Consider the following 25,253-nt stretch of genomic DNA (forward strand, 5'->3'; position numbering starts at 1 on the left):
AACCTGTGATAAAAGCCTAAATAAACTGTGCAGCTGCTCTAACGCGTTATGGTTTTTCAACTCTAGTGGGCGCTATTAGTAAAGCTAAGAGCCGTGCTTCAGACTGACGGCCACAAAACAACCTAACAGTCATGAGTTGGGTTTTTTTTTTTTTTTTTTTTTTCTTCTCCTTCACTCCTTTAGGTTGTAAAAGCTACATCACAATACAAACAATAACTCGGTGCCTCCAATAAATATGTTTTTGGTAAAATAACAGTACAAAAGTAGAGACAGTACAAAATTCCTCAGGAAGAAGAAAATACATAAAAATGCCAGACATAACATATGAAAGTAAAACCCTCCAAAAGAGGGTGTTTCAAGCTCCACGTTGCAACTTGCAAAATTGTCTTTCCTGTTGTGTCATCAGTCATTTCCTTGTAACACTGAAGGATCATGTGCAGGCCCCCAACTTTCAATCTCTGCAAGACACTGAGCACAATCTGTCTCACTGAAGAAGAGGGTTCTTGTGGCTTTTTGTCCTTTTTTTTAAAAAAAAAAAAAAAACTTTCACAAAATGATACATTTCTTCTTCCTCTTGTTATTCCTCTGTTTTCGGTTGAAGGCCAAAGCCCTCTTCGTTGCCTCTCTGAAAACGTCTTCCACGTTCTCCTGATACTTCGCCGAGCACTCGAGGTAGAGCTCTGCGTTCATGTGCTGGCGAGTCTCCTCACCCTGGGTGAGAGAAAAAAGTGAACTAAAATCAAAGCAAGTTTTAGACTGTAAAGCTGCGAAGACATCGATCAGTAAAGGAAGAAGGAAAAAACATGTATCTGAAGGAACTCTGTAGCTTTTAGATGTGGTGATGGGTTCTGGTTAGCGTGCATGCTCTTGTATCCTGTAACATCAGTGAAAACATGTTTACAGAGATCAGTGAACGTCTGCATGGTTCGCTTCTTACTTGCATGTAAGTGACATGAGCCAGATTCATAGCCTTCAGCTTCCTGGCACACTCTTTGTCCTTCCTGAGGTCAGTCTTGCAGCCAATCAGGATGACTGGCGTGTCCCGACAGAAGTGCTTCACCTCTGGGTACCACTAGGCAAACAGAATAGGGAGTTTAACGGTGTGATACAGTCCATGTCTGTTATTTCCCCTATTAGATTTTTGAATTATTTGGCATTACTCTGTTTGTTTACAGCACTGATTGGTCCTGTATTGTAATCCTTGCTCACATGAAGGCTTGCACAACATAAGAGTTAATAATATACGAGACAATGCAAGCCAGCACCAACATACCAGGCGATTAATGACTAATCGTAAACTGGATCTTAAACAAAAAACGAGAACATTTGGCAACATTCCTGTGCCTGCATGTGTAACTTGGCTCATTGTTAAAGCTTATTGTAAAATAGAAAAGGATCACCTTTATCAGGACGTTCTCATAGCTGGTTGGGTTTGTGACATCAAAGCAGACTAGAACCAGATTAGCTTCTTGGTACGAAAGTGGCCTCAGTCGATCATAGTCGTCCTGTCCTGAAAGGAGAAGGGCAAGAAATATGGGTTAGCCGATAAATGTAGAAGTGTGAATACACCCATACGCTACAAAACTCTGTGTGTGCGTCTAAAGGAACACAAGGACAAAGATTCTGCTTTAAATGCAACAGTCTAAACATAAAAATGCTACAAAGTTTATGGTAGCTATAAGAAACCACATCCTGGCTTCAGTTTCCTCTGCAGCTGATGTAAGGCACCCTACAGCAGATAAGCTGACAGACCAGACTGCCGTGGTTTTTCCTGACAATGAAATGTCTTCTTAAAAAAGCTCTTCAGATAACATGGAAATGTGTTAAAACTGTCACTTTTGAGTCACACTGCCCACTTTACGAATCTAATTTTGGTACTAGCAAGTCGACGCTGTACAGCTGGCCATACGTGCTCTGTTTCAAAACATATAAAATACTGTTATTAATATATATTAAAATGGTTTGACGAAGCAAAAATACATAAAATTAGTCCATAAAATGTTTTGAGGGTCTAATCTGAGACTCTAGGTTTACTTCCAGTCAAGTTTTTGGATATTTACTTGATTGTAGGTGTTTCGTTTGGTTTATTTACCCTATAAAAAAACCCTCATATTAACAGCTGCTTAGTACACTTATATTTTAGACAGTTCCTGAAATATCGTGATGATGATGCTCTGACATGAACGTCAACCTTTACTACTTCCTTCTACAGTGTTTCTCAGAGCACGAAGATAACAACCGAATTCACAAGATGGGAGTGTGGTTGAACTTTAATATCTTAAAAAGCAAAAAAATAAAAGGGTGTTTCTCTTCCTCTCGCTTGATAATCACATTAGATTAGATACTTCTGTTTTATTCCACCCAGAGGACAAATAATGTGGTCTCTGAGCTAAAAAATAAACCCTGATGTCTTCTCATACAATGTGAAATTTAAGTGAAGAAAAGAACCCTGAATCACAGAGATGATCGTTGATCTTACCGGCTGTGTCATACAGGTTGAGCTTTATCTCTTTTCCTCCGAGAGTGATAGTCGTGGTGTATTTTTCAAACACTGAAGGTGCATACTTCTGTTTTTGACACACAAAAAAGAAAGATTTCCAACTTTAAGAGACAGTGTCATGTTTATATATCCCTTCATTTATACCGATTTGAAGTGTTTCAGAGGTGTGCCTCGTTAATCTTTGGAAAGGCAGCTTACAGTGCTGGGTGTGACAGGTTACAGTCACACATCAGAACTGCGTTCATGAATTCAGAAAGCTGTGATGAGTGAAAAGTGACACGGGAGCTCTTCTTACCTCTGGAAAATCACCTTTGGCATAAACCATCAGAAGAGATGTTTTCCCGCAGCCTCCATCTCCCACAATTACAATTTTAAGTTCATCTCCCTTTTTCGTGGTGCCGCTCCCGGCACCGTTTTGTGTCATCTCGCCTCCAAAGTGTCACGCAGGTGCTCCCTCCAGATTTAACTTAAATACATGACACAGCCTAGCGAGTCTATTTTTTGAATGGTTGAGATGATTTACAGGGAGTGTCAGGCAGAGTGAGGAACAGCCAAGCCTCATGTTTTACCAGGTAGCTCACTCTGCTCACCACTTCCTGTTCCTGTCACACTGTCTGCCTCCAATTGACCCCCCACTTCTCTCCTCTCCTATTATGAGCCTGTTCACTGAAAGCATGCCGCTCTCTCGCCGAATTACACATGTGAAGCGACTGAGTCTGGCTGCTCCTACTTCCTCTACCGCAATGTGTTTGCGTATTTCATTTTCTGGGTGGGTACTCAGTCTGAAGCACTGCCCCCACTGACCGTGTGGCGTGTGTGTGCGAGGGATAACACTGAGAAATGCTCACTTTTCACGCTGATCCTACTGATGCAGGATCAGCAGGTTTTTGTTGACGCTGACAGCTGTCACTACAGAGGTTTCTAGACTCCTGCCTGTGGAGGTGTGAAGCATTGTCTTGGTGAGACTGAGTGGGTCACTGGGTGCACCCATCTAAATGTGAGCTTTTTCCAGGTAAAAAGCCTGTTTTGGTTATCTTTTCCACTGTCAGGCTGGAAAGATATAACAGTTGGAACCTTAAGGAAGCATGCAAGCAGCTTGCAGGTAGAATATTTAATATATCTGAAACAGAAAACAGAGCATCTGAGCACCAGCGCTTCCAGATTAGATCAAAATAACTGTATATTACTTTAAAATTAAAGTGTTTTCTGTACCATGTGATCGTTTTGAGTCCTCAGCAGGATGTGAGTAATGCTTCTCTGCTGTGACATCACAGATGGTACCATCAGGACAAACTATTTTCTCTCTTCCCAGGGTGCAGTTTATGGATGTGGGGTTTTTTGGTTTTTTTGGTCTTTTTTTATAATGTGATGAATCTTTTCAAGGGCGTGAGGATTTTTTTAAAGTTTATTTTTGTATTTTCCAGTGTTTTGGGTGTATTTTCTTGTCACAAGGGTGAGTGTTACAAACTAGAGCTAAACACTGACGTGGCTAGATATTAAAAGACAAACACAGCAGAAAGTGTGAGAAAGCAGGTTTGGGAACGTGTTTCATTCGGCAGTGTAGATGACTGGTTATCAGTGACTGTGGGTGTCGGGAGAGAGCAGATCACAGGGAACAACCATATATGATCACAAAACGCCAAACACTTAAACATGCTGATGTGGACTAAAAAGTCAAATTAAACCCAGGGGTGTTTAATGATATGTTTAGCTGGATCATGGAAGTGCTAAAAATGTGCGCAACCTGTCCCTTTAAGAGAAAAGGCTGACACCCTTCCTCCATTTCAAAAATTCAATTCTTAAAATGTGAATAAATTGGCACAAAATAAACGTGTTTCTACTCAAAATTCCTCCAGAAATCTCACCCCACAGCATGTGAAACATGCAGTATATTGTGTCATCACAGCTAAGGCACAGTTTTAAGGATGGGCCCAAAAATTCAACAAAATCTCCTTTTAGTTTCCATAAAAAGAAAACAATAAAATTAATGCATAGTCTATTTATTTCATCATCTCACAAACACACACGCACACACACACACACACACAGACAAGAGGTAATAAAACTTGCAATGAGAGTATGTTACAGATCATTATGTGGAATAGTACAGCAATACACTACACATGCAAATATTTAAGAGCTAAGAAGAAGAAATCTGGCTTTTTTTCCCCCCTTTACAGTACCAATCAATCTCTGCACGGGGAAGAGGGGAAAAATCCTTGAAAAAGCCAACTGTGCCCATAAATAATGAAAAACACGACTCCGAGGAATGTTTGATTTGATTCAGTCCGTCAGGATTTAAAGCTGAAAGTACAAAAAGCCATAAAAAATAGACACAGCAGTGTACCTGTCAGTTTTGTACAGTATTTAGCGCAATAAATTTTAAAAGAAATATGTTGAATAAGTTACATTTTTTTAAAGTGCTTGATTGACTTACAAGGTGTAACTGGCAGTATAACATATGGCTTAAAAGGATATTAAATTGTCCTTACATATCCACACGCATACAGCCCATTTTCATCAGTTAATAAAGAAAGAACAATTGTCAAAATATTATCACTCCGAAGAGAAAGAGACAGCTGTCCTGCAGGGGAAAAAGGCCAGTCCTCTCTGTATGGAATATTCCAGACTGTCAGCGGCAGCGCTGAACGGGTACAACCCACTCGGGAAGCTTTTTTTTTTTTTTTAAACAACAGAAAAAAGAAAAAACAAAAGGCCTATAAGTAACCCAATTGGTGTCGATTTAATCGCAAATCCATCTCTAAAGTAATGTCACATTTTCACTTTTTTGTTGTTTGTTTTAAACATATCCATAAAACCCTCTACATAGCCGTAACCGTGGACTGGCTGTGAGCAAGGACAAGCTTAACATAGAGAGAGGGGGAGGGGGGAGGCTATTGAAGCCCTGTGACCTGAATGCGCGCGCCCGGCAGCTTAGGGCCGGCAGTTGATAACAAGAAAAACAGGCCTCTGACACGCACACTGACACACAGAGAAAGACTGCACCATTTAACTAAAGAGGTGTATCTAGAGACCCCCCCGCGCCCCCCTTCCATTTTACGTACGTGAATAAAGACCCTCCCCTTCTGTATATTTAACTCCTTCACCGAAAAAAAGAGGTTCACATCTTGTTTGTCTAATCTGGTAAAGCAGCCGTTGATCCGCTGGACTTTGAAGCGAGAGATCACGCGCACGCTGCGTGCTATTTTCGCCTAGATACCAAACAACAGAGCTGCCGCTGCAGTGGATTCTTCATGACCTTATATGGCAACGGTGTGTAGGAGGGGGAGGGGGTTCCAACGAATGCGCTCGAGCTCTCGGCGCGAGTCAGCCTAGCAACCGACCGCCTGACTACGCCGGTTTTATGAAAGTTTCCTTCCTCACACGTAGTTGTCGTCTTTTCTTCTCTTTTTATATTCGTGTAAAAACAGCCACCATTTTGGATTAAATAAATAAAAAATAAATCACCCCCCCAGTGGCGCTTAGTGTGGTTACTTCCAGTTGAAATTACCCTCGGATAAAAAAAAAAAAAAAAAAAAAAAAAGCCGCTCTCCTGAGCCTCACCCAGTTATGGCGCAGCAGCTTTTTCACGGCACAGTGCTCTCCTTTGTCTGTAAAGAAGCCATTTTGAGACAGAGAACAGCAGAGAAAACCACTGAACAAGTGTTGCCTACATACCACTAAAAAGGTCTCTGTTTGGAGAGGGGGAAGAAGCAGTTTAAAAAACACAAGATTTCTTCCCATAAGATTCTTTTTTTGTGGCTCGTTTAACACTTGGATTACATGTTTTGAATACTGCCTGTAAGTTTGCAATATCATTAAAAATGTGGGTTACAGTTACTCATTTTTCCCTTTTTTAACAATTACGCTGACGTCGTTTTGTATCAACTGCTTCTTTGATGTCTGCTCTCTTATGAGACTATTTAATGTAGACACATAAAGCTGGCAAATTGAGTGAAATAGCTCAAAAATCCATTACCTGTCCAAAACATTATCCTTGCAGTTTTAAGTGAAGTGTAGATCAGCTAGAAATGTCGAAAAAAAGCAAGAGAGGCTATTATCGACTGCAATCCTGTCTTCAGGGAGAGAGAAGAGATGGTTTTGCATATTGCCCACACAGATGATGCTTGAAGATGCATAGTCGCTGGCTGAGAGAGGCAAAGCTACCACTGATCAAAAAAAAAAGTTATCAAAAGAGCTCTATCTTTTCGTGCTAATGGATTCCTTCCTTTTCAGGAGACGCATTCCCACCCCTTATTAATGCCATTATTAGAGGATCCGAAGATGGAGCTGAAAACATTCCTCCTGCCCCTGCGTTTAGGCCTGTTAACTGCTGAGGTAAATATTTTCAGCCTGAAAGTTTTCCCTCCATCTCTTTAATCTGAGGTTGTGTTTTTAAAAGGAAAAAAAATCGCTGTAGAAGCTGGAAAAAAAATTAAATAATTAAAAATGGTGGTGGTGATGGGGGACTTCCTAAGTGGGCTTCTTTCTAAATTTAAATTATGCCCTTGAAGTAAGGTCAAGTCGACAATTGCACATTTGGCTCTTTCTTACTTGGACAGCACAAACCTAGTCGATTCAAGCTGTCTCCACAGTTGCAGTACAGGACACAACAGGAGACACCAGGGTGTTTAAAGCGTTGCTGTTGTGAGAGGAAAAGTGGGAGACGTTGTTAATCAGAGCAAATGGATTATCAGTCAACAAACTATTTAACAAGCGGCCATTAGGTCTCCGTGGCCTGCTTTCAGTCATCTGAGGAGCACTGATGTTACAAACCCTGCACCTCTAGCCTTGTATGTTTTAATGTCAGCATGCCAGTGGACATATTTTTTAAACAATAAAGCTGCAGCATTTTTATGTGATCACATAGCTCAAGTAGACAAAAGTGACAGACATACTTTTAATAACATTAACTGCATGCCTCACATTTTACATTAATTTGTTAAATTTAAAAATAAATTATGATAAAAGACTTGAACTTACTCATTGCAACTCATATCCTACAAGGCCATAAGTGCAATGCCAGCAAGCTGCCATTGCACATTTTGTCACTTTGTGTTTTTCCCCCACCCCAACCTCTATCATTTTAAACATCTCCAAAAGCATAAAGCTGTTTATTCACAACACTTTTGGTTTCTTTTCACTTAAGAAATATAAATACTGTTATATGGGTGTGCCATGACCTAGTTAAGACAAAGATGGATTCCAAGGCAGAGGAAAAAAGGCTCAAAATGTCACGGGGTAATTGCATCCAGCACATTCTCTTCCTTCTTCTCAATCCTTTAAAAGGAGGAATCATAGTTTTATCATAGTCCGTGAGAGATGAGGAAATCAAATGTAAGATCCCTTTGGAACAAAGGAAACCCATATAGGCCATTGAGTCCTGTTTAAGGAAAATGGCTGCCGAGAGCGCTCAGCCCCCTCTCTCTGCTCTCTGTTGAAGGACTCCTGAGCCGTGCCTCTAATAGCAGACGGCTCCTCTGTTGCTGCGCTCTGATTGGCTCGTTGAGCTACCGCTGTTAACCAGCCAATTGCCCGAGCACTGCAAACAGCATCAGGCAATGTCAAACAAAACCAGTTTGTCCGATAGCAACGCACCTCCACTGAAATAATTTACAAACTAAGAGAAGCACAGTCAGGTTTATTATTATATAAATAAAAGCGCCACCGTTTTTTTAAATGCTAGCATAACATTAATAATTTTTAAAAAGAGGACAAATGGGGAACATAGGCGACGGATTGGCACTAGTCTGTTGCTGTAACCAAACAAACCGCCGCGTTCCAACGGTTATATAGCCGGGTAGCGAAATCGAGCTGCCAGACATGCGAGTGTTCGTATTAAAATTCCAATTCCCGTGTTTGACATTTTTATATTAGCCGCCATCACCTATTGCCGTGTCGCCGTAATGACTCTTTTACCCTAACATATCAACCGACATGTCCTGAATGTACAAACGCCCGCAAGACCGCACAGAAAAGCTCGCCACCAAAGCAGTTTTATTAGCCCTTTAGTGGCAGTTAAGAAGATATTACCCCCTGTGTCTGTCTTGTGTTTGCCAGTTAGGTAAATACAGCCGGTAGATTCAACACTATATGTCGTTTAGAGGATTTTTGAGACACTAAACTATCGCCAGACCTCATTTAGTCGCGGATATAAATGGGAGCGTTTCTGCGTGGCCTGCCTAAAAACACGTTTATTTTATTGTAAGGCTAATGCAGCGTTAAATAAGCTGCGGCCATGGAGGCAAGTTTGTAACGAAAGTGCCGTTGGAGGTGGGCAAGCCTAGCGGTGTATTGTGGGAGAGACAAGCAGCTACAGACCAGAGGCACACAATATGTGTTGGCTCTCGCCGAAAAGGAGGCAGTATTCTTTAAGCTAAATCATGTAATGTAAGCGGCGAAAGGAAAGCGATTTCGTCTTTTCATCAATTACAAAGAAAACAACACTCGATCGGACGAACCATGTCCAAGCCAGGGGAGAGGAACAGATTGAACGAAGACCATGGCAGAAAGCAGAGTTCAAGTAAGCTTGTTCTTTTTTCCTCTTTCTCCAGCCCTCCTAATGCCTGTTTTCCGTAAGTGGGATATACACTAGATCCCATTTTTCGCTCTCGCTTGGGGTTACCCCGCCACCGAAGTCATGCATCTGTAACGTTTGGCTGTTTTAAAGTGTTGGAGGAGGTGGAAAGGGGGGAGGTTTTGCTGGTAGGAGAACCGTGCTTAGCGCTTGGCTCCCGATAACGTTAGCTCTCCTCTCCTTGTCGCTGCCTGTCGTTTCAGGTTTGGCGAACGGCATGGACAGTCATCCCGTCTGCGGCTCAGCGGAGAAGCGGAGTCACCACTGGAGAAGTTACAAGTTGATAATCGACCCGGCGCTTAAGAAGGGATCTCACAAGCTGTATCGCTACGATGGACAGACTTTCAGCATGCCCGTAAGTGCCGCATTTGACGCGGCGGAGCGGCTACAATAGTAACCGAGTAGCCGACCTCCATGATAGGTTACAATGTGGCTGTGCTGGCCGTGGGTTTGTCACGGGCACGTTCAGCATCTTGAACACGGTGCCCGGAGGTGTTCGTGTTGATTCACCGACGCAGGACAACTTTGCAACAAGTTAGTAGCGTGTGGAGCTGTGAATGGGATGGATAACGGCATTGTGTGTGTGTCTCCCCCCTCTTCTCCCACAGAACCCCGGGATACCACCGGTGGACATCGTCCGAGACCCCAGGATCGGTCGTCTGTGGACTAAGTACAAAGAGACGGACCTGCCGGTGCCAAAATTTAAGGTATCCACTCTGGCTTGAAGATCGATGCCACACTTTTCCTTGCGGATACGGGGTGCTGTCAAAAGTTGCAGACACACCCCCCTCTCACTCATCTCCGGGATGCGAAGTGAAAATGTGCCTGTTGGGGACCAAAATAATACGCTCTGCTCTGATGCATGTCTGCTTTTACGGACTCGACCGAGTGCATCAACGCGATCTTTGAAACTTCTCCTAGCAGTTGTTATCTCAGCTGTCAGAAATGACCCTCCACACACGCGGTGCAACATTAACTCCTGTCATTCTTCTTCCAGATCGATGAGTGTTACATCGGCCCTGTGCCTCCAAAGGAGGTGACTTTCGCCAGGCTCAACGACAATATCAGGGAAGGATTTCTTACCGACATGTGCAAAAAATTCGGAGAAATCGAGGAGGTCGAGATCCTGTACAATCCGAAGAACAAAAAGCACCTGGGGATAGCCAAAGTTGTTTTCGAGAGCGTGAAAGCCGCCAAAGTGGCCGTGCAGTCGCTTCACAACACGTCTGTCATGGGAAACATCATCCACGTGGAGCTGGACCCGAAAGGTAAACAAGAGCTTAAGTTTGCTTTAAAAAAAAAAAAATCAGAATCATATGTGTTATAAGAGTCGGGAGCACAGAAATATGACAAGCCGAGTGTTACCTTTAGGGTGACAGCGTTCACGTGTGCACATTTACGTGCGTTGCCTGGTTACGTGGATAATTGAATTCATTCATTGAATATAAGCCTGCTCCCACAAGCCCAGAGCTGACGGTGCTGTGCACTCCCACTGTGCATAATTTCAGACCTGCAAACAAACACAAGCCAATCTGTCCGAGTCCTCTGTACTTTAAATTGTTTGCATTTAACTTAAAACTAAGAAAAGAAGTTAGTTTTTCTGTTGTTAACACTGTTTGAATTCCAAGTCCATGCATGTTCTGTCTTGTTATTTTTTTTACTGATGCAAAACAGCAACTTGAATGCATCCTAACATACCACTTTAGCAGTTTTGCTTATTATTTAATGTTATAAATACTGGCAAATATTTCGATTCACAGCTTGCACTGTTTTCATTGTCCGTAGTAATGTCTTAATGTTAAAGTATTACCCCATATTGATGGAATTTTTTTTCCTAAGTGTGATTGATGTCCTTTTAAGAAGTGCAGTTAGGGTTTGCTTTTTTGATAAATATGCTAAAGGCATGCATGCTTTTTTAAATTAAAATATGCTGATCAGTGGTATTTATCCCAGAACATAATGATGCTTTTGCAGATACAAATAATAATGCATCATATTAGTTTGCAAACCCCCCTCCATAAGCACAAGTTGCAGCTTTAAAATATTTAGTTTGGAGTTCAGCTATTGGAGAATAATCACTGTCACTTAAATGATGCCCGATGAAGTCTGTTGGCTTTGTAAACCTGGCATCAGACCCAGACATGTTTACTGTTCTGCAGGTGAGAATCGCCTGAGGTACTTCCAGCTCCTGATGAATGGCAGCTACACTCCACGGACGCTGCCTGTTGGTGGAGAGGAGGCCAGAGAAGTTTCCCCTCGAAGCCTGGCAGAAGCCTTACTGGTAAAAAAAACAAAAAGAAATAAAGCTTAGGTTGTGCAGTTAAGAGTAAAATAGTAATTCAGTAGTAGTTTTGTGATAGTTTGTTGAAGGTCAGTTTGGAGGAACTGTTGCACACTCTTGTGTAGATGCTTTATTGTGCTTTGTAGAAATGGTTCAAGATGCACCTGAGCAGGAACTTTGTGACTTTGTATCTTGAGATGTCCTCACACTGCTGTGCCACCAGCTTGCTATTTTGATTTTAAAAAATCTTACTTGCTTTAGTTGTTTGAGAAACTGATTTAAAGAACCTTCTCGAACCTAAAGATGTTCTCAACAAAATGCCCAAATTAGAATTTGCCTCTAACAATTTCATATTTGTGTCCTCTAAGGCTTGCGAGCCCATCCGCAGGTTATCAGAGAGCAGCGTGTCTGCTGGGGGAGGAACATTGCCGCCCAGCAGTTCCTCCACCCCCCTGACCCTGGAGACCGGCTACTCCAGCCTAAGACAGGATACGCCACAATCCCAGGGAACCCCTCATACCCCGCGCCAGGCTGGTACGCCTTTCTCTCAGGACTCTAGTTATTCCAGTCGGCAGTCCACGCCTGCCTACCAATCTAGCCGTCCTGAGAGCTCCGGAGGTTACAAATCTCGCCGACACGAGAGTAAATTTCAGGATGCGTACAACCGGAGACCGGAGAGGCCTCAGTATCGCAGCAACATGTATCGAAGTACGCCTGAGCAGCCTCCTTTCAAACAGCACCAGCTCACACCACCTGAACCTCCACCTTCCACCACTTCTTTCAACTACACAGCGCCTCCCCCCGCTACACCCAACTTCAAGTCCGCCTTCTCACCCTACCAGCCCCCTTTGCCCCCTGCGTTCCCTCCAACAGAGCCAGCTTTCCATCACCCAGCCCAAAGGGAGGGTGAATACCTCCGACCGCCAGAGCCGCCTCTGACGGCTGCTGTTGACTTTTTGCCCGCCAAGGAGCGACCAGAGACTCCTCCGATCCCGGAGCCTCCGCCACCGGAGCCCGCTCCTCATCCAACCACCCCTCCTCCTCAAACACCAGAGCACTGCCCTTCACCCGGTTCCCCCATTCTGGATCCAGAGCGGAACAGCCTGGATTCTCGCATTGAGATGCTGCTCAAGGAGAAAAGGACAAAACTGCTGCCGTTCCTGGACGAGCGGGACTCGGACAACGAGGTGCGAATGGAGGGAAGTCCGATTTCCTCCTCGTCCTCGCAGCTATCCCCGATCCCTCCTTACACAGGTGGCTCTCAAGGTGGTCAGCAAAATTCCCGTCCCTCCAGCACAGGTTTGGAGGACATCAGCCCCACGCCACTGCCGGACTCGGAAGATGAAGAGCCAATTCCCGGGACTGCCTCACTGATCAAGAGAATCAGCTCTCCTGTCCACGAGAAAGAGAAAGAAGGATCTTTTGGAGGCCACTCTCCCGCTGAGAAAATGGACACGGTAAAGCAAATATTTATTTTCTTAATTCCCTGATATTTGTGTCCAAATAGCGCCATATTTACCTCCATGCTTGTCACATTTGACAAGAAACGGCGCACAGGTGCTGCTTCAATTACCTCTCATTAATGGCACTGATTAAGTTGATGGAAGCGCGGTGCTGATGTTTACGCGCAGCTGTGAATGACAGTTACACAGAGGACGCAGGAAGTCGGGTCTAGTTTCAGTGTGCGGCGGTAGTAGTAAACCTTCCCTTTTGTTTCATTCTTTTTCTTCTTCTGCTTTGTAAAGGAAATTCCGGTTTCACAGCAAACCGTGCTTTAAAAAAAAAAAATAGGGGCCATACCAAAAAGGTGTTTGCTCCTCCAGTTTACCACTGGCATTTTTCTTTATTTATTTTTCTGCAAATTAAAAATGAAGAATAAAGCACCTGTAACCTTCTGATGAAGCGTGTTTGTTTGCCTCATGTGCGCACAAGCACTCCTTGTCAGGCGCAGGTAAAAGAGTTGCAGTAAGTTATGAATGAAAAAGCTTTCGGTGCAGCCTTACAAATGCCTTCGCATTCATGGGAAGACAAACCACCTCTCTTTGTTTTAAAGTCGCAGTAGCACCGTCTGGCCTGTCAGGTTGCGTTTCAACACAGCGTGCTGCGAGGAAGAATAACAGCCTCTCTGCTGTTGGGGAATTGAACACTCTTGTTTCCTCTTTCTAACACTCGCAGCACACGCTCACATGGACGAAAAGCACGGTTTGGCTGTTGGCCCCTTTCAGCACGCCACATTTCCTGGTTTAGCTGAGCCTGACAGTCAGGATTGGCCGAGGCGTCTCTGTTCTCATATTTCAAGTTATCACAAAGCAAACAGTACAAACAGGTCATTTGGGTAACAACGCCACTCCCATGCTGAGCTTTCCCTGCTCGGTTTCATTTCTGCAGCAGCTGAGACTTATGAAATAAAACAGAACAGATGAGAGTTCAGTGCTCAGATGTTTTTCAGAGTATTGCATTTGTGTTTTGCACTGCGGCGCTTTAGTTCGGTGCCTAAGCAAACATCTCGGTTTGGTAACACGCTGACCGAAGACTCGGGTCGGCTGTGTTTGACTGTGACTGAACTTTGAACTCAGACCAGGTGTAGAATCATTTAGTGCTCTTATTTTGAAGGTGCTGTGAGTCCAAGATAATATTTGGTACAGTCTGAAGTTTTCCTGTAGCACATCAGTGAGGGCAATAAAAGAGAGTTGGCACTGAATGCCTACTGAGATTTGTAGGTTTTCCTTTTTTAAATGTTGACAAATGTAACATTACAAAACCAGTGTTTTTGTTGTTTGTTTTGTTTTTTAAAGTGGTGTATCCCAAGAAATCATCCCTTTACTATCATTATGTTTTATTCAAACATCTCAAACATTTCCACACAATGCCCAGCGCTGTTATTATTTAAGGGGCCGCCACATTTCTTAAGTCGAGGTATACTCATTTTGCTTTGGTTTGTTTAGTTTTTTTTTTAGTCTGATAGTTTGACCTCATTTTAAGGTCTTCATAAGAAAATAACATTTACTCAGGTGTCAGGTGAAAAAGGGCAGGTGATTGCACAGATTTGTTCAGTCCTGACAGGCTGTCCTGTCTCCACACAGGGTCAACAGTCATCGGGAGAGGATATGGAAATCTCAGACGATGAGATGCCTGGGACTCCGATCACAAGCGGAGAGTGTGGCAAAGGCATCGTTGTGAACTCTGCCGTGTCCCCGATGCAGACCATGGCCATGCATCCTTCCAGCTACCACCCCCTGTCCCACCAAGCCGGCTTTGCCATCGCGCATCATCCCCTGGCCCCTCACCTGGCCGCCCATACCGGAGTGCCTCACCCCATGCTGCCGCCCATGGGTCCCTACCCTCCAATGCCGGTGGTGCCTATGGATCTGATGAGCTGCTTCCGGTGGGAGCAGTGGAGCACTATTCCGATGTCCTTCCAGATGCAGCAGCAGATGCTGAGTCGCATGGCTCAGACCAGAGGGCCCTATCCCTATCCACATTTTATGGACAATGGCGCTTCCGGACCTTTCGGGGGACCCTATGCACCTCTTTCCATGGGTGCTACACCTGCAGGCAGCACAGGGGCACCTGGACAACAATGGCAGCATCCCAGTTTACCAAAGTTCAACCCTACCGTTCCTCCTCCTGGATATGAGACTAAAAAAGAAGATCCCCACAAGGCCACTGTTGATGGCGTGCTCCTGGTCATTGTCAAAGAGCTGAAGGCCATCATGAAGCGCGACCTGAACCGCAAAATGGTGGAGGTTGTGGCTTTTAGGGCCTTCGATGACTGGTGGGATAAGAAGGAACGTTCTGCTAAGGTAAGCTATCAAGAGCTCCAGCGGGAAAATCTGCATGTACTGACTGCTTATTGTACTAATTTTGAATTACGATCAGTTAAATAGTGAAATAAAATTAGATCCATAGGATATGAATTAATTATACGTACCAGAGGCCACAGACTGCAGTGACATTAATGTTGGATCACGTGATGCGTTTTGAAGATTATTAAGGAGAGTAATGAAAAGGCACGTTTGCAGCTGATTTTCCTGTTTGTGGTCCAGCGTGCTTACACAGCGAGGAGATTTGCATTAATACGAGATATTATTTTGACAAGTGTCATAATGAATTCATCTGATGTGGTAATGCATTGTTATGAATGCAAGAACAGCTGAAGAGGTCAGGCGTTTCATCTTGTAAGTTAACTATTTTTTTTGTTTAAAATCACTTAATTCATTTGCATTTTTGTGCCTGTTGATTGGATAAAACAAACAATCAGAGGATGAACAAGTAATTTAAAATCCCTTTTCTTTGATCACTGAGGAAATCTGACTGAGCTACTTTTTGCTGTTCGTGGTAATGAGAAACACAGGGTTTCATTTAGTTGACGTCTTTCTTTCCAAGGCATCTTTGACTCCAGTAAAGGGCGCAGAAGGGAAAGAAGAAGAGAGACCTAAACCCAAAGAGACGATTGGTTCAAGTCTCCTTGAGAACTGGAACAAGGGTGAGGGGCTGGGCTACGAGGGTATGGGCCTAGGAATCGGGTTGCGAGGGGCCATCCGCTTACCCTCCTTCAAGGTATTATGATTTCTAAATTTTTTTACTGAACTGTAGAAGGAAGCATCATCTGCACCAGGTGTTTAAAATGGTGCATGTCATGCTCAGGTCAAACGGAAGGACCCTCCTGAGGCCGCAGCTACAGGCGACAACAAACGAGCCCGACCCTCCACGCCTGTGGACGACGAACTGGAGGACGAAGGTAACCCTCCACCGTTTACACTCTCACTCGGTCCTCCATGCGTGCAGTTCTCTTTCAAAACCCAATTTATCTTTTGGTAATTTTCTGTCAGACCGGGAACGAGACCCAGCTGAGCTCCCCTCAGATGATTCCAAACTGGATGGCGACGGCACGTCAGCAAAGAGACGCCACTCTCGACCGCTTGAGCTGGACAGTGAGGGAGAGGAGGAGGTGGACACCTCAGGGAAGGAAGAGTCGCTGTCTGACAGGGAGGAAGAACCTGTTAAAATGGAGGTTGCGGAGAGGCTGTCGCTTGGCAAAGTAAGTCGCCTCCAAAATGAAAGGGGGGGAAAAAAGCAGCAAGTGTACAGAAATTTTGTGTATCATAAACCTTTTTGTTCTGATTTCTTCCAGGACAGTGGTGATGAGGAGGGCGAAGGTGAAGATGAGGGAGACTTATCCAGTGAAAGCTCCTCTTCAGATTCGTCTGATGATGGTACTTCAGATATTTGACAGAAACAGCTGGTTGGCTTTATTTATTTTAATGCGTTTCCAGTAGTTATTCATTTGTTTTTGCCTCTTTTCTTACAGAAGCTGAGAGTTCGTCTTCTTCCAAGGCCAGCTCAGACTCCTCGTCAGTAAGCTCTGAATCCTCTGGCTACGGGTTAAGCTCGGAAGAGGAAGACGACGATGAGGAAGAAAGGGAGGCAGCAGAAGATGCGGAGGTTGACGGCAAAGATGCCGCGACCTCCTCATCTACTTCATCCTCTACATCTTCATCTTCGGAGGAGGAGGAGGAAACAGAAGCTAAGCCTCCGAGCTCTCCTGCAGTACCGCTCCCAGAGGTCAAGGAGGAGCAGATACGCAGACCTCCTAGTCCTGAGGAGCCGTCAGCAGAGGACCTGAAGCCACCGTCACCTCAACACATCCCTGGTAAATGTTTGCTCCCATTTCTGTAGTCTAGCGTGCATCACTTCAACAAAAAGCATTTCTAATTTTTAAAATGATGCTGTCAGAGGTTAAATGAAAATTAGGAAAAGGGAAAAAAAAAACTGTTTCTTGTCTTTCAGTCCAAGAGCGAGACATCAGTGACAGCCACATTCCTGCAGTGAAGTCTGAACATCAGGAGCATGTAGCAAACCTTCGGCCACCCACTCCCACAGGCGTCCTGTTTGACAGTGACCAGGAGACAAAAGCAAAAGGTAAAGCAGAGCCTGAAGATGTAGCCAGCACCCCTGGTCGATTAGCTTCCTCCCAATTAGATTCAAGCATGGGTCTCCCCAAATCGGCCTCCGCATCTGTAATGCACCTCCCTCTCCCTCCTCACCCGGCAATAGAAGGCCGATCCCTTCTCCATCCGCCTCCAGGCCCCCTGCCCGACTTCCCTCAGCGGCCCCGGCTCCCAACAGATGAGGATATCCCCCGCACGCCTGGCAGGGACCTCATGGAGCGTGCCCGAAGTCTGGGTAAATCCCAGAGCACCGACACAGTGCCCAACACACCAGGCAGTGATGCTCCGCTCACGGGCAGCAGTCTGTTGCTTAGTTCCCCTCACATCCCTGGTAGTCCTTTCTCCTACCCTGCTCAGTCCCCTGTCCTTAGCGCTGGAGTGCCCCGTACTCCAGGAAGAGACTTAACATTCGCCCCTGTCTTCCCTGACCCTGCAGCAATTAATAGGAAAGTGTCCTTGGAGAGCTTGGATGATAGACCAGTTTTTAAGGAGCCGCACATCAGCGCTGTGCCAGGCCAGGTCCTGGCAGCCGGCACAGAGCACTCAGTCAGCATCCCTGAAGATCTACCTACTGGTCTCTCTCTAGATGTCCCTGTGCCGTCCGATGTCACGCCGTTGAAGAAGAAACCTGGACGACCCAGAAGCAAAAAGCTGCCAGCGGCCTCTGCGGCTGATGAGTCTTTGGAGCTCTCATCCGAGTCCATCCATCTGCCTGATGAAGCACATCTCGAAGCTCTCTCTGTACAGACGATCTCTGCACGGTCCCCCAAGCACTCGAGTCTGGACTTCCGGGAAGGAGAAGTGGAGCCTCAGACGGTGTTACCTGATGAAGACAACTTCCTGACCTACAAAGACGAGGCACCCACTGTGGTCTCAAAGCCGGCACGAAGGGCACGGCGGCCCTGGGATGAGATCCTGCTGGGAAGCCTGTCTCCTGTCACCACGCCTCCACGGCCATACTTCACCCGACGCTCTGATTTTGAGGAGATGACCATCCTGTATGACATCTGGAACGAAGGCATAGACGAGGAGGACATACGGCTTCTGCAGATCACCTACGACAAGATGCTCCAGCAGGACAACGGTAACGACTGGCTCAACGACACGCTCTGGGTCAACCATCCTCATATCCTTTCATTCTCAAACGTCGATGCTCAAGTCTCTAATTTATATCACAGAGAGAAGCAACATAAAAGTTGTTATTAAAGGTTTTTTTCTTTCTTTTTTTGTAAATGAAATTGTATTGCACTGTATTTTGAACAGCAGCACCCTCTGGTGGTGAAAAAGAGGAAGTTGGCAAATTTTGAGTCAGGGTTCAAGGATTTTTCTGGCTTTCTGGAATAATTTTAAAGGTGTTTTTAGTCCCTTCCTTGACTTCCCTGCACCTACCAGCATCCCTGGAGTGAAGAAAAAGAGGCGAGATGACGGCATGAGGGATCATGCGACGGGCTGTGCGCGAAGCGAGGGATACTACAAGATCGACAAGAAGGACAAGATCAAGTACCTTCAGAGCACGCGGCTGCAGTCGGAGGAGCCGCCGGTTGACACACAGGTGGGCAGGACGTGTGGATTGTGATGGTGTGTAACAGAAACTTGCTGTGGGTGAACACGTTTAACTTCTCTCTGTCTCTGCAGGGCATGAGTATTCCTGCGCAGGTCCACGCCTCAACCAGAGCTGGCTCGGAGCGGCGTTCGGAGCAGCGACGCTTGCTGTCCTCTTTTGCATGTGACAGCGACCTGCTCAAGTTCAACCAGCTGAAGGTAAATATTATGCAGGAGAACCTGTGCAGAGGTTGCCTTACTCTACAGTTTTTACCAGCAGACACTTTAAAATGTTATCAAACTTCCTGTGACACCCCAGTGTTTGTCTGTTTCAGTTCCGTAAGAAGAAGATCAGATTCTGCAAATCACACATCCACGATTGGGGTCTGTTCGCCATGGAGCCCATCGCTGCTGATGAAATGGTGATCGAATATGTGGGACAGAACATCAGACAGGTGAGAGGCAGACAGCTGGTTTGTGTAATGTGGGTTTTCTTTCTGCATGTATGTAAACAGTTTTTTTGTTTTTAACCTACTTTTATGTGACTCACATGTGTCTGATTAACCTAAAGTATAGAATAGCGATGGACCGATCCGATATTACCTATCGGTATCGGTCCGATACTGACCCAAATTACTGGATCTGATATCGGGGAGAAATAAAAAATGTAATCCGATCCATTAAATATCAAAAAAGCACCTCACAAAACTTGCTACACAGCGTAACTCGGCTCATAACCTAGCACGTCGCAGCAGTATGCATCACGTGACAGAGCGGCTGTGTGTATTTGTAGCTTCGCTACCAAACCAGCATTTCATCTCCGAGGAAGTTTTCCCAGAGAGAAGTAAAGCAAGTGTGTAAGTTCATCTCTGAATGTTTGTAAAGCATTTTAGCGTTAAGCTTAACAACAGATATATGGAGCGACTGCTTCTCTCTCTCTCTCTCTCTCTCTCTCTCTCTCCTGCTGCTACTTCAATCGTGAAACTGATCAATGATCAGCTGATCAGCTTTTCTGTCGCGAGTCTGTCTCTCTTCTTAGTTTTTGGCCCACTTCTCACCAGAAAGAGGAAACCAGCGGCTGAACAACAGCAGCACTATTAAGCTTGATAAGCTGTTGTTAGAATTTATTTAATATTACTTTCTACACCAGGATCTTTTTCTACGTAGCTGGTAACTGTGCAGGGGCGGATCTAGCAAAGTTTAGCCAGGGGGACCGATAGGGCATGAACAGGGAAAAGGGGGCACAAAGACATACTTTTCTTTCTTATTCTCATTTAAAATGTCTAGCTTTTAATAAATAATTATCTGAATCTTACACCCAAAGTTTTAATCTGATGTAAAATATATAGAAGTCCATTACTGTATATAGTAACTGTTAAGTCTAATATACCCTAGTAAGCTATACTACTTTTTCCTTTGGGAAGATACCATTTGTGCAGTCTGCAGTTCTGTTGAAGAAAGATGTTGAATCTATTTAATTATTCTTGAAAAATAATTTATTTCTGTGCATTTTTCCCCCTGCATCAAATTAAATTTGATTACATCGATTAAGCATCATGAGGTGGGGGGTGGTTCCCTATTTTTTTTTGCTGGGAGTTTGCAACCCTATTAGTTAGGTTGCTTAATATTTCTGCTAAGTACTCTTTAAAATACCAGAATAGGGAGGATGGAGTAGGTTTAAGTTTATTAGATTGATTGGTTTTGCTGAACTATGAAATATTTTGGGCGCAGTGTATTTTTTACATACAGGTATAACAGAATAGCTTTAGTGTTGTTATTTATTTAAACTTGAGTGTAAACTTATACAAAATGCAGCAAGATATTAAAAAAACGTTTTATTGATTAAAAAATACACTATATCGGATTCATATCGGTATCGGCAGATATCCAAATTTATGATATCGGTATCAGACATAAAAAAGTGGTATCGTGCCATCTCTAGTATAGAAATAGTGCATCATGAGGAATTTCAGTACCACTGAAAGTAACCTTTCCTCAGGTTAGTCCAGGTAACCAACAATTGTGACTTGACAGAAGCCAGAGGTCTAGGTTGTTAAGCTCTTCACCAGTGGTTCTAAGGAGTGAAGCTGTTAATATGTTCACGGGGTGTCAGCAGATATCTGCAGTATTAACATACCATCTAATGATTGACGTTCTTGTCTGGCAGGTGATCGCGGACATGAGGGAGAAACGCTATGAAGAAGAGGGCATCGGCAGCAGTTACATGTTCCGTGTCGACCACGACACCATCATAGACGCCACGAAGTGTGGCAACTTTGCTCGTTTCATCAACCACAGCTGCAATGTAAGGCAACATCTGCATGGGGAAAAAGGTTTAGCAGCATGAATATAAAAAAGAAAACTTGTTCTTATGCCCTTCTTTTTTTCCCCCCCTCTCCTCCCTCTTGCAGCCTAACTGTTATGCGAAGGTCATCACTGTGGAGTCTCAAAAGAAGATCGTGATCTACTCCAGGCAGCCAATCAACGTTAACGAGGAGATCACGTACGACTACAAGTTCCCCATCGAGGACGAGAAGATCCCCTGTTTGTGTGGGGCAGAGAACTGTCGGGGAACGCTGAATTAATGTCAAGTCGAGGTCAGAAAGAAAGGTCTCCCCCAGCTTCTCTCTAAGCTCGCCCCAAACTCAGCGCAAACTCCGTGCTTGAAATCTCGGATCAGGAGGAACTGAAGAAGGAACACTTCGTTTGGGAGTGAGGAGAAGAAAACCGGCAAGTCACCCGGACAGAGTTCAGCTACCTGTCTGGCCCTCTTCACATATTTAACTCTAGATTGTTTACGAATTATGGTGCTCTTAACATACAAATTTAAAAAAAAAAAAAAAAAAAAGAAGAAGAAGAAAACTTCTAGTTTTTTATGTGCAAACACTTGACTTGCGGGTGCAGTGTCTCCTCCCCTCCTCTCAACATCGGACAGTATTTCAGCGTGGCTGCTTCTACACCTGGCTCGTACAAGTTTTACACCTTTTTTTCTTCTTCCTTTTTTCTCATTTGTCTCATAAGCTTTACCCACACCACACGTGGTACATAGAAACAACACAGACTCACATGTTCAGCTGCTCACTAACACTGTTAAGACGCACAAGCCCACCAGGTAAAAGCCACCCTCTTCCCCACTTGTGGGACGAGAGGCGGATGGCAGACGGTGCCGTTTCCACGCGGGTGGTTTTCCTGGACGTGAATCAAACTAATGAAACAAAAGGAAAAAAAAAAAATCAAGCTTACCATTGCAAAATCTGGAATATCCAACCATCTCCTGCTCTCACCAGCCAGCGACGGATCATGCTGCTTCCTCTTAGTTTATGCAAAAAAAGCTAATTAAGATGTTCAAACTTTGTATTGATGATATTCCAGTGTTTTGCAGTTTCGTTTAGGTTCTCTTCTTCCTTCAAAGACACTATATTCGTGTGTGAATGTGTTCGTTATCGTGTCCGGATAGAGCGCGAGACTGTGAGTGCACTGACCCCCCCCCCCTTCTTCCATGGGCCACAGCGTGGAAAAAGCCAACCAATCATGCAGAGCAAGAAAGACTAAAGATTAATCAAGTCTACTTCCAGAGCAAGTGAAGGTACAAGTTTTCAGCTTTGGAGAGAGTAGTTAGTTCTCAATTTAAGTGCCATATGAATGCGTTACTGTCTTTGTTTAACCTGAGGAATCCAGAGATGCGTTAACATGGATGTGCACAGAAATGCTTCCTGTTTTTGGCTGATGGAGGATTTTTCTTTTCCTTTTTCTATCTGGGTTCACCGTCTCGTGTTTGTGTGCTCACAGATTTCTCTCCTTGTTATACTACCAGTGTTTAATGTTCCCCGCGAGGCAGAAGAGAGCCGATTCTTTCTTTATAAACTCATCGCAATGAAAAAGACAAACTTGTGAATGCACTCGGGGCTTGCACTTATGCTTCCGCCCCCCCCCCCCCCCCCCCTTTTCACCCACTCAGTCCTCCTGCTAAGACCAAGTCTAACATTTTGCTTTTCATTCAGTTAAATTGAAAATGGAGATTTTTTTTTTCCACCAGTGATGTTCATATTGTAAATGATGACTTGTACAGAAGATCTAATGCTTTTTTTATATACATCTTCACAACTTTTAAGATGCATCTTTCTCTCTCTTTGTTTTTCACAAAAGACTGAGTATTTAAAAAGACAAACAAACGTATTTTCAGGGATCTGTAAAAGAAATCTGATGGTTTAAAAGGTTGTTTATTTAAAGAAAAAAAAAGGTCCACTGTGTACAGGACGAGTCTCCACCTCCCTTTGGAAAGATTGTTTCTTGTAGAAACGTCTTCATTTTTCTGCCCATTTGCTTTGTAATCCTAATATGTGTAAATAGTGTAACTGTGAATACTATATAAATAAATATATATATATATAAATATATATATATTTTTGTTCCCTGGGATTTGCTACATAAACACGGCTCGGACATCTATCAGATTTGGATGAGCTGGTAGCAGGAAATTCAGCTTGTGTCAAGCTTTGGGGTTTTTTTTTTTTTGGTTGTTTTTTTTTAAATTTTCTGTTGTAAATTCTATGAAAAGTTTGCGGTGTGGAGAAAAGAAAGGTGCAGAATCGGCATGAGAAGAGGACTGATGTGTCAGCCTGTTTCTCCTGTCTATTTATTATACAACAAATGTATGAAAAAGGAAGAAAAAATGGAAATAAAGCATTTTTGCATACATCCATAAATGCTGGTGGTTTGTTATTCCTGAGGCTGCACGATGTGAGATAGAAATACGACTGATGGACTGAAGCTCGTCCTGCTGATGCAGGCGGCAGCTGATCAATCACTCTGTGTCAGGCTGCTTTGGCGAGGTCATGCGACTCAGTGCAGGTTTCATAATACTACAGGTGAGGGGATTCTGCTTACGCTCATCATGCACTCCACTGCTACTGTCGAGCCACTTTCAACTCCCAAATTCTTGAATGCTGAAATTTCTCAGGTCCATTGCAGTGCTGTGCAAAAGTCTTGAGCCACCCTTAATTTCTTTACATTTTGATGGGAAAATGAAAACATACATGGAAATAAGGCAAAATCAGAGATTTTACAAAGTCTACCAAACTGAGGCAAGTCTTGTCATTTCTTTAAGTAGACTTTAGGAACAGTTCTCCAGCTTTTTGAAGGACATTCAAAGCTCTTCTTTGGATGTTGGCTGCCTTTTGTTCTGTTCTCCGTCCAATATTTTCCCACAGTGCTTCAATAATGTTGAGCTCCGGGCTGTGAGGAGGCCAATCCATGACTGATAGTGGTGCAACAAATCTCAATCTTACCTGCACTGCAAGGTGTAAATTTGAATGACAGTAAAGTCTGACTTTGTCTATCTCAGTGGGTTTTTCCTCTATCCAGGTATGTTTTTACTTCACTGGCAATGTAGAAAAATGAAGATGTTGCCAATCAGTTGCTTTCCAGCATGTTGGAACAAAATGTGATGGTTCTTTTCTGTGTTCATAACGGCATAACTTTTGACAAGACCTCTAACACCACTGGCTGAAATGCAGCCCCAAATCATCACAGAGCCTCCACCGTGTTTTACTGATGGCTGCAAACACTCCTCCCTCCAGCCCTCCTATGAACGTATTACTGATGATTTGAACAATATTCACATTTTCAAACTCCGATGGACTGATGACCTCCCAGGCTGTACCACATAACCCTGAATTTGCTGGATCATTGGATAGATGGATTGCAGAGAGGAGCCAAATTGTTTCTGGGAGAGGTTTGTTAAATTTCACATGACCATAGGTGATTCAACCTGACTCTAAAATAATTCAAATTAAAACTGTCAACACGCTGACTTTCTCTCTCGCTATATACACAAACATGAATGCAAAGAGACTTTTAGTCCAAACCAGGTCTTGCGTCAGTTCACTGAGGGGTCAGTCACAATTCTCCATGAGCAAATGGCAAGTCAACATACATGCATGGGACTTGTGGCCTGAGGGTTAGAGGTGGAGGGTGCCCTTTCATCCATGACTGCTCCTACAGATCTGACTGTGGCTGACAGCGAGTACAGCACCCTGGCAGAAGAAGCATTGTAGTGAAGCTCATCTAAATAAACCCCAGAAAAGGCATTAGATTTTTTTTCCAAGGCTTTTTTTTTTTTTTTTTTTAAATAAAACATTCACCAAACCAACGAGTTGTCAAAGCAAGACTCCAACCACTTTGATTCAGTGCTCCAACCCTCCTCTCTGTAGTTGGGATTAATAATGTGTTTGATCAGTGAATTTAGAAGCTTTTGTGTTTATCTGCAGTGAAAATCTGCAGAAGCCTGGATTCACATTCACACAGTCCCCAGGGAGACAGAAAAGGCTCACAGTGTGGTCTCCCTGTGTGCGCGCGCCGCCCTAAGGCCGTGACAGGAGGAGGATGGTGTGACCACAAGCG

At 44.0% G+C, this 25,253-nt stretch overlaps 2 protein-coding genes across 4 annotated transcripts; one reads left to right on the forward strand and one right to left on the reverse strand.

Annotated features, from left to right (window-relative positions):
- Nucleotides 1-225: 225 nt before the first annotated feature.
- Nucleotides 226-7,929, reverse strand: rhof (ras homolog family member F). 2 transcript variants are annotated; one of them, XM_084935156.1, is made up of 6 exons: nt 6,480-7,929; nt 2,796-6,111; nt 2,480-2,567; nt 1,401-1,510; nt 938-1,072; nt 226-711 (listed from the first exon to the last, which is right to left on the reverse strand). In XM_084935156.1, exons 2-6 carry the CDS (start codon nt 2,922-2,924, stop codon nt 547-549), a joined length of 627 nt encoding a protein of 208 aa, XP_084791282.1. In that variant the 5' UTR covers nt 2,925-6,111; nt 6,480-7,929; the 3' UTR covers nt 226-546. The 2 variants fall into 2 exon arrangements, with proteins under 2 accessions (XP_084791282.1, XP_084791281.1); XM_084935155.1 differs by having other exon boundaries at nt 2,796-7,929.
- Nucleotides 7,930-8,041: 112 nt separating this feature from the next.
- setd1ba (SET domain containing 1B, histone lysine methyltransferase a) lies at nt 8,042-23,557 on the forward strand. Of its 2 annotated transcripts, XM_084935153.1 has the most exons (19): nt 8,042-9,023; nt 9,281-9,432; nt 9,686-9,784; nt 10,075-10,345; nt 11,237-11,358; nt 11,727-12,815; nt 14,442-15,161; nt 15,745-15,918; nt 16,006-16,099; nt 16,191-16,399; nt 16,493-16,574; nt 16,670-17,011; nt 17,149-17,280; nt 17,896-18,434; nt 18,694-18,861; nt 18,945-19,070; nt 19,187-19,306; nt 21,019-21,156; nt 21,263-23,557. In XM_084935153.1, exons 1-19 carry the CDS (start codon nt 8,963-8,965, stop codon nt 21,434-21,436), a joined length of 4,812 nt encoding a protein of 1,603 aa, XP_084791279.1. In that variant the 5' UTR covers nt 8,042-8,962; the 3' UTR covers nt 21,437-23,557. The 2 variants fall into 2 exon arrangements, with proteins under 2 accessions (XP_084791279.1, XP_084791278.1); XM_084935152.1 differs by having other exon boundaries at nt 17,149-18,434.
- Nucleotides 23,558-25,253: the final 1,696 nt, after the last annotated feature.

Source organism: Perissodus microlepis, chromosome 7 (assembly GCF_051167445.1).
Source record: "Perissodus microlepis isolate ML-2025 ecotype Zambia chromosome 7, ASM5116744v1, whole genome shotgun sequence".
NCBI lineage: Eukaryota > Metazoa > Chordata > Actinopteri > Cichliformes > Cichlidae > Perissodus > Perissodus microlepis.

What these genes read in the sequence shown, in the direction of transcription:
- setd1ba (XM_084935152.1), top strand. Translation starts at nt 8,963, where the DNA reads ATGTCCAAGCCAGGGGAGAGGAACAGATTGAACGAAGACCATGGCAGA. An exon ending in TGCCGGTGCCAAAATTTAAG is followed by an intron (nt 9,785 to 10,074) that starts GTATCCACTCTG and finishes TTCTTCTTCCAG; the next exon opens with ATCGATGAGTGTTACATCGG. An exon ending in AGAGGCTGTCGCTTGGCAAA is followed by an intron (nt 16,400 to 16,492) that starts GTAAGTCGCCTC and finishes GATTTCTTCCAG; the next exon opens with GACAGTGGTGATGAGGAGGG.
- rhof (XM_084935156.1), bottom strand. Translation starts at nt 2,924, where the DNA reads ATGACACAAAACGGTGCCGGGAGCGGCACCACGAAAAAGGGAGATGAA. An exon ending in CCAAAGGTGATTTTCCAGAG is followed by an intron (nt 2,568 to 2,795) that starts GTAAGAAGAGCT and finishes TGTCAAAAACAG; the next exon opens with AAGTATGCACCTTCAGTGTT. An exon ending in CAACCTGTATGACACAGCCG is followed by an intron (nt 1,511 to 2,479) that starts GTAAGATCAACG and finishes TTCTCCTTTCAG; the next exon opens with GACAGGACGACTATGATCGA.